This window comes from Electrona antarctica (assembly GCF_951216825.1).
Source record: "Electrona antarctica genome assembly, chromosome: 1".
In the NCBI taxonomy this organism is placed as follows: Eukaryota; Metazoa; Chordata; class Actinopteri; order Myctophiformes; family Myctophidae; genus Electrona; species Electrona antarctica.
The window spans coordinates 20,435,849-20,452,014 of record NC_136806.1 but is presented as its reverse complement, the minus strand read 5'-3'; the positions used below and the strand labels follow the sequence as shown (position 1 = coordinate 20,452,014).

Below are 16,166 nucleotides of genomic sequence, written 5' to 3'. Positions count from 1 at the left end.
ATTGAGCAGCTGTTGAGTTCGACTTCTCTGGTTCCAGTTCACTAGGCTTGAGTGATTTTGTCATTGAGAGATATTGATCCTTGCTTCAGCTCTGAGGACTGAACCAGACATGCATATAGATGCAGCCATCAGTCCTTGTCTAAAGCTCTATAGGGATAGGGACTCAGTGACAGGACAGTGCTGTTGTGGAATTGCAGTCTGCCCCCTGCTGGTGGGAGAAGGAGGTAGTGTCTGATGGTCAACTACTCACAATACAATTAACATAGGCTACATACATTTCCAAAGCAAGTGTCAAAATATAATAAAGAAACAGTTGAAAAGGGTGTACAGCATTGTGTAGGCTGTTAGTATGTTATGTATTGGGTATAAAGCTTTTTTGAAACAAATAGCACCAATCTTTGTTCCATTGGTGCTATTTGTCACTTTGGGACAAATGGAATCATTTTTTATAAAAAAACTATTTAAATAGTATAGAAAAAAGTCTCAGATTTAAAATGCGTTTAAAGGTAGCAGCTCACAATATAGGGAACCATTGTGGATGGCCATTATTTGAATCACCCCAAATTAAAACCATTCCTCATCTTGCTTCTTGTCAGTAATAATGCAACAAACATGAGAAATGGCTAGTGGTTAAAGCCATTAACTAGTTGAAATGGCTTTTTAATGGCAGTGGAGGCGATTGGTGAAGCCACATTAGCACTATTGATGAGCAGGGCCGAGGGGCAGGGCCTTTAGGTCACAAACTATCACCAACAGAGCAGGCTCTTGTCTGGGTGTGCTTAAATGAGATAAAATAGTTTAAGGACTCAGCATAGCGTGTGCCTTTAAATGAACTCAGGTGAAATTAAACCATTACCTAAAATCCCAAGTGTTAATTTAACTCTGAGAGTGTACAAATGGACCCAAATGATGTCCATTTTAAATGAACACTCAGGATTTAACTGCATAGTGAGATTCAAATAGGTCAGCTTAGGTTACCCTATAAACACAGCCAACCATTAGGTCAATGTCGCCTCTCATGGTCTTCTTTTCCTTTCGGCTTTTCCCTTCATTCAGGAGTCGCCACAGCGAATCATCTGCCTCCATCTCATCCTGTCCTCCAACCTCAACATCCTCCTACCAATATACTCACTGTCCCTCCGCTGTACGTGTCCAAACCATCTCAGTCTGGCCTCTGGCTTTATCTCCAAAACATCGGACATGCGCTGTCTCTCTGATGTACTTGTTCCTGACCATCCTTGTTACTCCCAGAGAGAACCTCAACATTTTAGACCTCCAGCTCTGCTTCCTGTCTTTTCCTCAATGCGACTGTCTCTAAACCATACAACATCACCCCCATCAATGTCGCCTCTGATGGTAGTGGCTAAAAACCAGGTCGTTGAGTTGTGATTTTTACCTTCACAGATTTTACTCCAGTGACCTCATTGGAGTCAACTTTCCAGCACAACTGGCAAATTCAGAGACACACGACTTCTAGGTTTTCCGGCTGCTAATGGAACATCAGCCCTTCAAAAAATATAGAGAGATCTGTTGAAAATCGTTACAGTGTCCCTTTAGGATCCCTCTAGGTTCACAAGAATATTGTAAGAGCCCTGTGCCTTGACCTTTGCAGCCTTCACCAAATACAGATTTAGACAAATGCTTTGAAAGTCAAATGTAAATGTAACGGTTAATTTGTAACCCATCGTACAAGAAAGTATAAATCAGGCTTAAGTCATCAGGACTTTGGAAGATGCTGGTAAATCTGTTGAGACATTGGCCTCCACCACCCCTGCCCCTCCACAGCCTTCCTCCCACTCCATCAGCATTAAGGCAACTGGGACAGGTGAAAGGATGGGGGGGTGGAGGAGGGAAGGGCCAGTGTTTACCTCTGGAAGCCAGACTAAGCCATTCAAACAGAGTGCTGTTGTCACCACAATAGGCTGACGTGTCACATTTCCTGGGGAGCCACTTCGTCACCTGCGACACGAAAAACTGGCTCTGCATGTGGACGCGCTGTTGTACTGCATTAGCAGTGACACATTATATGGTCCCCGCATCATCCACTTGTATTGCGTTTTGACGCCCAGTGAACACCTGCCCTATCTCCCTCCTCCATGCAACGACAGACACTTCCCCCAAGTGCAAAGGGAGGAGGGAGGAGTGTGTAGCGCAGGAGACAAAAGGGTGCATGGATGTAGCTTACGTCATTCATTCATATGTGTGGCACTGTGGCCTGTGAAGGCACACAGAGAAGACTTCATTATCATTTATCCCTGCCTTTACTACTGCAGAAATTGTCTTCACACAAACATGCATATAGTTATATAGTATAGTAGTATAGTATATAGTCATGCTATAGGGTATTTTAAAATGATACAACTGCTAATAACCATTAAAGTATGTTGCCAGGTCTCAAAGTCCTGCTATAGCATATTATTGATGTTTATAAGACATTATTCCATTGAATACACATTGGTTATAATGCATTATGACACAGACATTACAGCACTTCTCTATGTGCCTTTATAACCACCTAAGTTATAAGTTATAACGTGCTGTTCCACTGAGCATAATAATGCATTATGACCAGCATTTATAATGTTATAAACGTGGTTATACGTTGTTATACATGATTATAAACATTTATAACAAGTGTTATAATGCCTTATAAGTACATTATAATGCATTATAAAGACGACCTTAATATAAAGTGTTACCAAATTGTTCTGTCAAAGGGAAAACTGTATAAATTGTGATGAATAATTAAAAAGCAACTATCAGCTTACTAGAGGTTATCTTTCTCGGTTGCCATGGTAGGAAGACATGCATTATTTACTGGCTGGGTGGCTCTGACTGCAGCGGCTTACAGGCTCGCAGTCATTTTTAGAACTGTTCAAACTGGGAGGATTAAACATACCGGTAATCCATGGGGAAAAAGTAGTTTGTCTGACCCTCACGTTTAGCTTCGAATGAGAGGGAAGGGATTGGGCGGCAGTATCACAGATCATGTAATCTGCTGCCGGTTTACCAATGGAGGAGACGATGTTGACGCAAGAGGAGGTGAAGCCACAGAAGCGGGTGAGGTTCCGCGTGGCTTCGGGCAACAGCGGTCGGGTTCTGAAGGAGATGTTCAAGGATGAGGGTCCCTCTGACTCCTTGGATTCGGACTGCACCAGCAGCTCAGACGCCGATCGGGCCAGTACCCCGTCCACAAGTGGTGATGCCAGTGCACATCTGTACGGATTTCTGGGTTCCGAGCTGGACGACAGTGAGAGCGAGCCCGATGAGCTACTCATGTATGTCGGGGCCTCCAGGGATCGGACGTTCACCACCAAGAGGGTCAACATCCTAAGCAAAAACGGGACTGTCAGGGGGGTCAAGCACAAAGTGAGCGCGGGTCAAGTGTTGTTTGAAAACCTGCCCCAATCCAATGGAGTAAGTACATAGGCTATTGATTGAAAGGTGTGATGGGTATGTTGCTTGTCATAATATTATCACAGTCAATGGTGGAAAGTAACTAAGTACACTGACTCAAGTATCATGCTACTTAAGTACAATTGTGATGTACTTATATTTTACTTGAGTATTTCTTGTATGCTGCAACAGCCCCTTAGGCAAATATTGTACTGTTTACTCCACTGCAATTATTTGACAGCTTTAGTTATGTACAGATTTAGATTGCAAATACAGAACATGCATTAACAGGTGTATTATACTGTTGCACCTAAAGTAATCAACATCAGCCTCGCCTTTACCAGCCATTATTACCATTAAAGTAATAGTAACACATTTAGCATGACTTATCACAATCAATATGATTGTGAATTGGGCCATAATGGATAATTGTAAGTGTGGTACAGTGGTACTGGAAGTCCTATGCAAATACTTCTATACTTTGACTTAAGTACGGGGTACTGGGTTAAAGTCGGGGTACTGCTTCCACCACCGATCACGGTTCCATTTTCTTGTATAGAGAGCTAATTCATGACAGCAGCTCCTATTGAATTAGTGGTTCATATTATGTAAATAACTATATAATTATACATTTATAATTCAGGCATTTGTTTAATGTTATGTTCTAAAGATGGACAGCAGCTGTGGCCAACTGATGGTCCTCTTTACTCTTTCATTGACAAATCACGTAAAAGTACAAATAGAAACAAATGGGAGAAATAAGAGTGAAGACGAGGAAGAAGTTTACTTTTTGTTCCTTCTTTTGTTTCGTTTTTTGCTGAAAGTTGATTTAAGTTGTTGACTTCCCCTTTTGCTCAGCCTAAAGTCTGGTTAAAGGTACAATATAGGCTAACCTACTGTATATAAATGTAAGTCATGGTCCAGGAGGTAATATGTAAACATATAACCTATATGAATATAAGTCTGGTTAAAATGTAGCTGTACATGTAGACGTACAGATATAACCTATACAGTAAGTCTGGTTAAAGGTAAAGCTACATGTAGACATAAATATAAAAGGTTAAAAGATCTTTACATGTAACCTATATAATTATAACTCTAGTTAAAGATAGTGGTCTGGTTAACTAGCTACTGTATATAACTATAAAACATACTGTAGATCTGGTTATAGGTACTGTAGCTGCATGTAGACATAATAATCTATGTAATTATAAGTCTGGTTAAACCTACATACAGATGCATACCAATATAAAGGACTACAGAAGAGGACAAGGTCATGGTTCAATTAAAGATTAATGATGCATTTCGGTAAGTGTTACAGGAGAACCTAATCAGGTTAATGAATTCTCGAGCGTTCGCTTTCTAGGTTCCCTGTACAATGACCGGCTTGCTCTTAAGTAACACCTACACTGAAAAACCCTGACTGTTAAAGGTGCAGTAAGTGATTTTCTTTTGTTAAAATAAATAAGTGGCTTAAGTTAAATGGCTGTATATTCTGATAATCATTGCTATATAGTGTTTGTTCAATAACTCTCCAACTCTTCAGTAAACAGAAAATACATAATCAGGTTGGGATACCAATAATATCCAATCAGGAGAGACAACTCATACAGAATAGTGAAATTGGAACTGCATGACACAAATAACACCTAAAACTGAAGCTGATACATGGATTATCTTGAGACTGAACAATTATCTGAATAGAGCTTTAACCATTTCCCTGGTTTTGTTTTTACAAAAAATAAATAAATCACTTGCAGCACCTTAAAAGTCATGTTATTGTGTAACCTTTTCATAAAAAAGCTATTTTAATATAATCTTTCACTATATTTACACAATAATACTTGCACATAAATGTGTTTGTTTTTTACAACTTAAACTACACTATTTTATTTGAGTGTCTGCTAAACTGCCACAACAAACTGAGGAATTACTGAATCTATCAAACTATATTGGCGCAGTCGGAAATACCGCACCGGAGCGCACTCGCCTATATTAGTTTGCATTGCACAGTGCGCTATTTCCGAAAGCGCCCAATATGCTCTCAGACCTGTGGAAGAGGGAGAAGCACTGGGAAAGGTGGCTCATTTATAGTGATTGGAGGCCCTGGCCAGCTGCTTCCAATCCTTAATGATTGCCAACACTCTCCAACCAGCTAGATTAGTAAGGCACTATAGCCTGGAATGCATACCATTTTCAAGTTTCTGATCCGGTCGGGAGCGGAAATAACTTATGTCATGTTGTTGCATGTCACTGGTTCGTATCAGGCCGGAACCACCAAACCCGAACCAGAATTACCCAAAATAATTCCCAGCATCATCATTTTAGGGCATACCCAATACAACCTAACCTGACTCCGCCAGATGAGAGCGGTATTGATTCACAAGGTGTGAGAGGGTGACCGTCTTTGCACCTGAAATACAGCCTCCATCTGGGATCGCTCAGGGATTGGCGTTGAACCGGCCGTGGTCAGGACGGACCAATCAGCAGTAGCTACAGGCGGGATCTTGGCGAGAGCGGGTGTGACGCCATTGAGAAGCGCCTGTTGCAATTGTATTTCCTTCCTTTGCCTTAAAATCATCTTTTATTCTTGAAAGCAAGCGAAGACATGACCTAGTACACATCCAACACGATAGTGAGGGGTTTCTAAAAAGTGTTGAATCTAATGCTATCAGGCATTCGTTAACACTTGTCAGCGATTGGGCTACAGAGATCCCAGATGGAAGTACGTTGTGAAAGCAAGCGTCTCTTCCATCTGGCGGAGTCAGGTTAAATAAAACCCTTGTCCCTTGATGCAGCGTAGTTTAGCTGCAGCGTAGTTTGTTGGGTAAATCCATCTTCTATTCCAAGATTTCCAATTCGTAGCGTGGCAAGACTAAACTAGTAATGTAGTATAATGACTAGGCACACTATAAAGCTGGCTGCCAGAAAGGGGTTTTCTAGATGTATTAGAATGTGAGAATGCCCCGCCCTGTGGGCACCCCAATACTTCTTACTAGTATAGTACTGCCCTACTATACTGCAAGGAGGGGGGCCACTCAGATCAGCCAACGCAGGGAAGCTGGAGGTACCTTCACTAAAAACGCCGGGACAACGCTCCACACGTCCCAAACTCTTCTCCCTTCTGGCTCCAAAACTATGGAATGCACTTCCCATCACAGTCAGAACTGCAGCCTCACTCCCAATCTTCCGCCGTAGTCTGAAAACCCACCTCTTCAGACTCCACCATGGCCCGTAGCACTTGCCCTAGCCTAGCCCCTTAGATAGCACATTATGTAGACTTAGATAGTATTTTAAAAAGACTTGTTACGTAGACAGCTCTAGAATTGCACTTTATGTAGTCATAGCACTTTATAGTACACATGTGTAATGTATTATATAGTATAGTATGTATAGTTAACATAGATACTCCACTGTTACGTTCTTAGTTTACGCATGATTCATGATAACTACTTTTTATATATGTGATGTATGCCATGCTTTTGTTATTGCTTAATGTAAATCGCTCTGGATTAAGAGCGTCTGCTAAATGCCTAAATTGTAAATTGTAAATTGTAAATTGCCAATCAGAGGCAGGCAGGGGCGGGTCTTTGCGCAACCGTTTTGAATGACGCTGCAGACAGCGGGCGGAACAGAAATCGATCGGTCACCACATTCGGTGCAACACTTGCGTGCCTTTCACACCAAGACACAAGTCCTCTAAAAAACTCCAGTCGGATCAAGAACCTTACCTGACACACGGTCTAACAGGCCGTTCAAGGCTATATCTACAGAAAATCACGTCATTGCCATAGTGACTGGAATCTGCATCTCGTGGTGTGAGAGGGTGACCGTCTTTGCACCTGAAATACAGTACAGAGTCAAATAGTAGGTTGCAACCAGAAGGTGTAGACTTACTAGACTATATATTGAACACATGCTGCTCTTCATACTGACCTGAATTCTCCACTCCACACTCCCCTGATCTTAACTGGCACCGCAGCCTTTTATACCCAGGTGACCTGGACTGCACTATTGAAATGGGGATGTTTCTCAAACATGCACTAAATACATGAATACATAACTAAACACTATAAATACATAACCCAGATACAATACATAAACACACCATAAATACTTAAATACCCCTAACCCCCACAAGTATTATAAATATCCCTGAACTACACAACACTCTGTCCTCACTACAACAACCATAAGCAACACTAAAACACATCACAATCCCCCCTCTTCCATTCTGACTGGGTCCAGCCCAATTACACTGGACAAAATAGTGAGCAAGAAACAACATATTCATGAAGCTTTATATCTTCCTCCTAGCAGGAACTATCACTTGAGTGTGGACGGATTGTGATCTACACTACAAGCTTCCGAGTGGTCAGAACTACATTTGAGAGATGTGAGTTGGTGCGGAAGATCTTCCAGAACCACATCGTGAAGTTTGTTGAGAAGAACATTGCCCTGGACAATGAGTATGGCAAGGACCTGGAAGAGCGGTGCAAACGTGTGGGAGAGTCCCCCTCCCTACCAGTGGTGTTCATCGATGGACACTACCTTGGGGTTAGTGTTTTAACTTGTGTATTTTGAATCCCACAATTTGGCATCCATTCACCGCCATTTTTGAGCGGTGCACACCGCTCCAATGACTGGCCGTGTGTGTCTCTATGTATGTCTCCATGTATGTATGTATGTTTGGAGTACAAACAGCTGCAATACCGCTGGGTGACATACCTTCAAGTGGCAGGTACAGTACAGTCTAGAGTAGTACAGTACAGAGCACAGTACAGTGCAGTACAGTAGAGTACAATACAGTGAAGTACAGTACGAGTAGTAATGAGTAATACAGTACAGTACATTTACATTACGGGGAGTACAGTACACTACAGTACAGTACAATGCAGTACAGTAGAGTACAGAACAGTCCAGAGTACAGTACAGTACAAAGTACAGTACACTACATTACAGTACAGCACAGAGTACGGTACAGTACAAAGTACAGTACAGTAACTATCATCAGAATACAAGTATAGTTGCACCGCTCAGTTCACATGGTTGTGATTTTTTCCAGGGTGCTGAGAAGATACTGGATATGAATGAATCAGGAGAACTTCAGGATCTTCTAACAAGAATTGAGGTAAGTCTCAGTTAACACAGGAATATGTTTAAATATTCATGTTTGATGTTGGATTTGATCACGTATATACAGTGTTTATAAAATCACAATATATTATTCACTCTTGTTTGATCACTCTTGAGTAACTTAAGCCATTGAGATGAACATAATGAGAACAGGAGCTGTCATTTCTCCTTTTTCAATGAGAGCAGCAATAAAACACCAGTCAGTCAACTGCCATGTTGTACATCAATATTTGACCGGCAGTAATAGAATGCTTGCCACTGATTCTACTTCCAACACATGCACTAAAACGCACCAAAGCAGATCATAATGCACTGTAGTAGTGCATTGTAAGCAATGGAAGGCCTCTTCATGGTTACTGGTCACTGGGCCTGATTTGAACCCTAAAGCCTCCACTCACCACCAGTATCAAATGACCAGAAAAGCACTGACTTATGCAGTTACTGACTTGACAAGAATGTCAGTGTCAAAATGGCGAGAGTCAAATTCCACCAAGGAGTGAGTTTAGATTTAGGGCTATATTAAACAACCACGTCATAGAAACTGAAATTGTGTGACCTAGACTGAACTCAAACTAATGGTAACATTATACATTACACATTTCCTATAATTTGGAGGTCAGATCTCTCAAAAGTATTCACATCAGAAAACACATCTCTCTGCGGTTGAACTTGACAATAATAATAATAAATAGTCACACTCACATAACCCGTCATGCAAAGCCAAAGAGGGTTGAAATGGCTGGCAGTCTGGGTTTATGTATGCCTTCGTATGTTTAGCGACATTATGCAGAGTTCTATTATAAAACATGATCTATCCAAGTAAATTTAAAAAAATAACTTACAGCACCTTTCATTTTAGAAGTCTTACAGTAGGTTTTTCTTAGATTTGCTCCTGTGAATCTTAGAGTTTCCACCCTTTGAAGTTTTATTAAAACTCTGCTGGTTCTTTCTTTCCCCCAGAGGGTACAGCAGCCCCACACGTGCCAGATTTGTGGGGGCTATGCCTTCATCCCCTGCCCCATGTGCCATGGCAGTAAGATGTCTATATATCGCAACTGCTTCACAGATTCCTTCAAAGCCCTCAAGTGCACTTCCTGCAATGAGAATGGACTGCAACCCTGTCTGAACTGCAGCCAATGAGGATATTAAGTGCCTGTCCACAAGCAAAATCCTGAGTGTCAATTTGACTCTGAGAGTTAAATGACCACATAGGAATTTACTGTGCAAACTGTTCTTGCCTCTGGGTCTGTAGGAAGGGTCAAGCATTGGACTGCATTAGTCAGTGGAACGCACGCATGCGCACGGACACACACACACACACACACACACACACACACACACACACACACACACACACACACACACACACACACACACACACACACGTCCCATTGCCATTTGTCAGTAAAATATTAATTTGTAATAAAATAAATGAATGGATTTTGTATTTGGTTTTATATTGTATGTACACTTTATTTCTATTACGTGACACTGAAAATAATATCTGTGTAAAAGCAGATATGTGTCTTCAATACGTGATACGTGATCGATACATGATGCTGATTGGTTCAGAGGACACATGTAGACAACAGTAAGAGTAACATTATCTCATAATTAATCTGTAATAACTAGGCTACTAAACATTCTATGACTGGACTCTAGTCTTTATCCTCTAAGCAAATGCCTGTTATGCCATGCTAATAATCCCAAAACAACACTGAATTGGGAGGTAGTACTGAAGGCTCACTGTAAAAGTGTAAATCTAGCCTCTCCCCAACGTTAATTAATTAATTGAGTAATTACTGTAAAAGTGAAAACAATCCCTTATTAGCAAGGCTCACGTCACTAATCCCATAACAAACAGCATGAGGGTCAGCAGTCAGCACACAGAGGGAAAGTTGAGTATTCAGTTTACAGTCACATTTCCATATTATATATTATCCCCTACTTGGGAACGATGCAAGTTGGGAACAATGGAAATCGGGAATACATATACCCTAGTATGCAATACCTGTTATATCCATTGTCTGTCTGTGTAACTCCTTGTGCAGTGGTAAACATTTGTGGAGAATGTTTGAAGAGTGCAAACTGACTGTGAAAGGTGGACTGACTAAGTAATGATTGCCATTGCAATCAATTGCCGCAGGCAGAGCCTGGAAATTGCACAGGTGTGGGGACTTAGGCTCATTAGGTTCACTGACCACCTTTTCTGACAGTTATATGGACAACTATGTATCCGACCGAGTCAAGGTCGAACACTGCACTCCCTGTGGTGGTGTGGAACGCGTGTGACAAATTTTAAGTCGGTGGGGCGAACGGCTCTCGAGTTGCGTGGATTACAGACGTACACACACACAGACGTGGTGCATTTATTGTAAAATATGGATACAGGATAGGTGGGCACTAGGGACAATTGGCTATTTTGTCCAAAATGTTTAAAAAATATATTTGAAAAACGAAGTGGCTTTAATCGGCATTGCCGTTAAGTATTTTTTTTTTAGCATTAAAATCATCCAGCATGTACGCGGTTGGCCAATCAGAGGCAGTAACTAGGACGTGCAGCTAGCCAGTCGCGGTCCGGGAGGCGGGACATGGGAAGTGAGGAAGAGAGAATTTCAGTGAAGCCAAAACTTTAAAAAAAAAAGGTTAACGGATTAACGGCGCTTCGCACACGTTTCCGCGGTCTCCTATACTGCTGCTCTATGCATCTTTGAAACATGTCATCAACACTCAAGCGACCACGCGGGTCTCTGTGAACAGACAGTGGTAAAGCTGCGTCCTATGGAGAGTTGAATAACTAAGAAGGGACCCTATAGGGTACCGCCATCCAAAATTCAGAAAAGGTAACCGAGGGTTCCGAAAGGGGCTACAGTATATCAGACATATGCCCCAGAATGACTGGATATACAGGTTTTGTAGCAATTTGCAGCAATTACAGAAATATTATACCTTCATAATTTTCGAATGTTTAAGCATGTTCTAATCATCTATAGCCTATACATACTTTATACATATAAAAACATTTTTACACACACACAAACACACACACACACACACACACACACACACACACACACACACACACACACAATAGTCATAATAAGTAAAAGCACTTGATGCATTAAGCACTTGAGGCCCACAGCAGCAGGCAACACAATCCAGTTTTGTTTAGTCAGTTCAATAATATATTGGTGACTAGTTGACAGTTGGGGTTATAGTGAATAATTTAACACAGGAGGAAAACGTAATCTCTTTCTCTTGCATATGCACAACGCTAACCACCACTAGGCCCACTCGTTCGTTCCCTTTCAGATGTAGATCTATGTAAATCCAGAGTCAATGTATTTCAGATAAGGCTAATAGGCTAGGAAACTGTTTCCTAGCCTGTCCAGTAGTGGGCTAGGTATAGTGTCACTAGCCATTACTGTGCGCCGCAGATTAAGCAAGGCACCCGTCCCCTGTCCATGTCATGTTTAAATAGTCGAGCGGTAACCACACGACACGCGCCATTGTATGGTTTTATGTTGTTTTCCAATGGATGATGTCATTTGCTTGGCTGGCGTCCAGCTCTCTATGCTATCATAGCCCTGTACAATGCTGCTTGAACATGATTCGACAAGGCAGCACTGTAAAGAGGCTAAAAGCGTAGAGCATCATAGATGCGTCCTCCTTGCCCTTCGTTGTACAGCGCTCGAAACACAGTGCCTTGGCTTCTTCCATCATTCTCGGTTTTCTGGCGGTTTCCTGCTGTGATACAGTAATAACACGATTATGTGGAGACTGGGGAGGGAAAACAGCACAGGCGCGTGCGCGTAAAAGATAACTCAGCTTCCAGATTGTATGTAATGGTTGAGGTTCAATATTGATGCCAATAGTAAACAAGCCATTAGTGTGTCTGCATTGCATGCAGGATATGTGACTGCAAGAACAGAAAAACGAACAAATAACTACATTGACACTTGACACATCTTCACGGACATGCATGGTTTGAAACCAGTTTGTGGTGAGGTTAGGTAGATATGATGTTTTTAAACTATAAAGACCTCAAAAGCAGCAGTCAATTGCGCCCCCATACGGTACAATTGAATAAGGGTGGAAGGGGAAATTAAAGTTAAACTACATATGAAATGTTGCCAAAAATGCTAATTACGTATCACTAGTCGAGGCTAATTAAATAGCCTACAACAGTTCACTATATAGGCCTAGTTAGGCACAAGGAAGGCTATTAGAGGAAATAGCTTAATGATTCTGTGTCTGATTATCACATCATGTGCCAGGTGTGCTTCGACGCATGATTCGTGCGGTATTAATATTAACTTACATCAGTAAACTTCTATTTATGGTTGATGCATTGCACACGCGACCATTTAAGATTTAACTGAGGAGGGGGAACATGGAAGGGAACGAGATGGGCAGTGGCATGGGCACAATTGACTTGGGAATGGCATGACGAGACATGACACCAACCAAGCGCGCAACACCCAAATGTTAGACAACATTTAATGATTTAAAAACCTGCAGCGAAGAGTGTCCTTCTCGCTCCATTCTCCGGGCTCGTCGAATAATTATTTCAGTCGATTGGGTTTTTAGTATGGTCCAGCCGCGATGCCGTGCGTAATGTTTTCAAGCTCCGTCAAGCGAGCTTAAATAAACCACAAAACCCGCATGATGTCAGAAAATGTAAGCATTTGGCTTCCGGTCGGTGGATTTCAAAATAGAGACTCGTGTGCCTGTAGGTGTAGGTCTTCATTGATTGATTGATTGAAATTGTATTCACAGTATGCAGAATGGGTATCGAAAGCACAACTCAATACATAAACGGTGTAGGCCTACTGGCTTGTGTCTTTCAAGTTTACAGGGTTTGATGAGGTCAGATCAACAAGAGTTGCTGGCCGGCTCCAGATCTAGGTGATGATCCAGTCTTCTCCATGTATGGTTATCCAGGGTTAGATGAGGTCAGTGTCATATATGGAGATGGTCATGGCCATATATACTGGCGTGACGTGTATTTCGTGGATTAGGCCAGGGGCATTAGCCAGGCTACCGAGTATATCCATTAACCCACATTATGTAGTTTTTAGAGCAACACTACTTTGTCATGATCGAAAAAAATCGCATGTGTGCGCGATTAGTCAAAAAGCTCTTATTTTTTAAATTAGTGGACCGGAAGTCAAGTGGTTACCAGCATCTCTCATGACGCGGGTTTTGTGGCTCGTTATCACTGGCTTGACAGCGCTTAGAAAATTATTGACGTCAGCGTAGGCTACTACAGCTCGCCTTCTCAGTTCTCAATCAACCCTACAACTGCACCAGCTAAATAGCTGAACCACCGGCTGACCGGAGCATCACAAATTAAAAGGCCTTTCAAATTTAGGTTATTCAGATCATAATGCTTACGCATAGGCCTATATAGAATAAACCACCATTTTGTAGGCTACCAATGGTTTTCAATTTCATATTCATTTTTAGGAATAAGACATGTCCAAAATAGACACCTAAAGTGGCCAATTAATGGATGCATTGCATATAGCCCTATATAGTTGCAAGCAAGAAAACACTTGTTATTAATGTTTGCCAAATGGCACATGTAGATGCGTGGGTGTTGATTGAGATGCACTCAGCGGCAGCGCCACGCGTCTTAAATCAGATGAATCACGTAAACAGATGAATGAACATGAATAAAGACAGGATGAGGTTAAATGCGAACGCTAGAGGGTGGCAAATACATTACTCATGAAAATCCTGGTCAGTCAAAGTGCAGACGGTCAGGCCTGACCAGGAGCTTAAATGTATTTATGGTATGTTGCATCTTAGTACTAGCCTACTTCATGTATGCTCTTATCTGTATCTTTTTGAGTGGTTTAACCACTCCAAGGAACAGCAATGTCCCGACCTAACCTATGTCCCGATGTAGTACCAATAGGGATGCTATTGCACAACTCGCTTCAGACTGGTCTGATTACAACTGAATTTCCCTCATGGAATCAATAAAGGTCTATCTAATACAGTAGGACGTAGCCATGCTGTTATGCTATAATAAACAAAACATATCCTTTGCCATGTTTATAATGTAAGGTCTGCATCTTAACCAAAAAACACCTACTGTAGGTTCCTTAACATTAAGATTACTAAACCTAATTATTAAAAGTACATTACCACTACATTAAGGTAATACAGTACTAATAACTTATTTCTCTTTGCTTCTGCAGTCCTAGTAACAATCAGTTGTCCCCCAACTATAGCTGACCTGAAAAACAAACAAAATGATGACACAAGTTAACGCTTACTTCTCTTTATAGACATTTTCACAGCCCTGCATGTACTCAGTCACACAAGACAGAAAATATAATTTAATAAATTAATTTCAATTTATTTAAGTCCTTCAGCAGTAGTTTCAACGTCCTAACCAAAGGGAAATATAACATCAATTAACAGCTTTAAAAAATATATAATGTATATAAATCCACACCTGCTGAAACACCACAGTTCACTTAGCCATTCATTCTTGGGCTAAGCTTGCAGGTATGACCCTTACTTCAACCTCCATAGGCCCACCTGTAACTCCATCACAGACATCAAGTGCAGAATAAAAGTAAAAGCAGTATGAGATGCAGATTTGAGCAGAAACACAGAAACACAACTGTGATAACTCATTTGCATAAACTAGTGTGTACTACCAGAACAGTGGCCTATTATTGAATGCATGGAGAAAGATCGGCAGTGTTGAGGAACATGCCAATGATGTCACCATGTCGGCTAAGGAACAACAAATTGGGAGAGAGTATAGTGTCAACAGAAACATGGCGGTGTGTCCATCATGATCACCATCTTCATCACTGCTAATCAGTCTCTATACATAACACAATGGCCCTTTGTCACAATGTTGCCATTTCCACAAACCACTGAGGATGAGGAGTATGAACTCAATACAGGTAGACCATTCAAGTCTATGGTTAGTTTGTACAGATGGTCACTCTGTTTGGTACCATGTTTATTTACTTGCCACCATAAGACATAATGAAATTGTTCAGCATGTAGCATTTCACAAGGTGGTCCACTCCAAAAAAAGGCTAGCCCTCGATCACTATTATTTACAAAAGGGGGCATGTGCTTGTTCTGTGTGGATGTGTCCATAGAGTACTTCATCTTTGGAACAATACAATCGGTCATCTACTGACAAGCTGCCGATGTAGATGGATACGATTCTCATCAACTTTGGAGAACACCACAACAGTATTAGGAGAGAGGGATCTCACAGGCTTACAACTGCACTGCACTTATTCATGTATATCTCCTGTGCTTTAGAGATCGACAGGACAAATGCATCATTTATGAACAGTAAATGTGTTATCCATGCTTCTTGGGAAATTTTCAAGTGCCTCTCTGATGCTGACTTGGTTTGAGAATATAATGTGACTGAGTTACCCGTCATCCTATATTGTGTTCCGCGCATGTGGAAAAAGAGTATATATTTCATACTCTACTACTATATTAAGATTGGTCAGCTCACTCAATTCAGTCAAACGCATCAAATGAAAAGACCCTCTGAAGAGCTCTTGAATGAGAATATTGCATATCTTTGCTCTAACTGTAAAGGGCCATCCACAGCACACCAAGCTCTATAATAATCATCA

General features: G+C 41.3%; 1 protein-coding gene across 1 annotated transcript; it reads left to right on the top strand.

Annotated features, from left to right (window-relative positions):
• Window positions 1-3,012: 3,012 nt before the first annotated feature.
• Window positions 3,013-9,900, top strand: grxcr1a (glutaredoxin and cysteine rich domain containing 1 a; the record flags this gene model as incomplete). Its single annotated transcript, XM_079502412.1, has 4 exons — window positions 3,013-3,417; window positions 7,714-7,953; window positions 8,462-8,527; window positions 9,493-9,900. The coding sequence occupies 4 exons, from the start codon at window positions 3,013-3,015 to the stop codon at window positions 9,670-9,672; spliced, it is 891 nt and encodes a 296-aa protein (XP_079358538.1). The 3' UTR covers window positions 9,673-9,900.
• Between the last annotated feature and the right edge of the window lie 6,266 nt (window positions 9,901-16,166).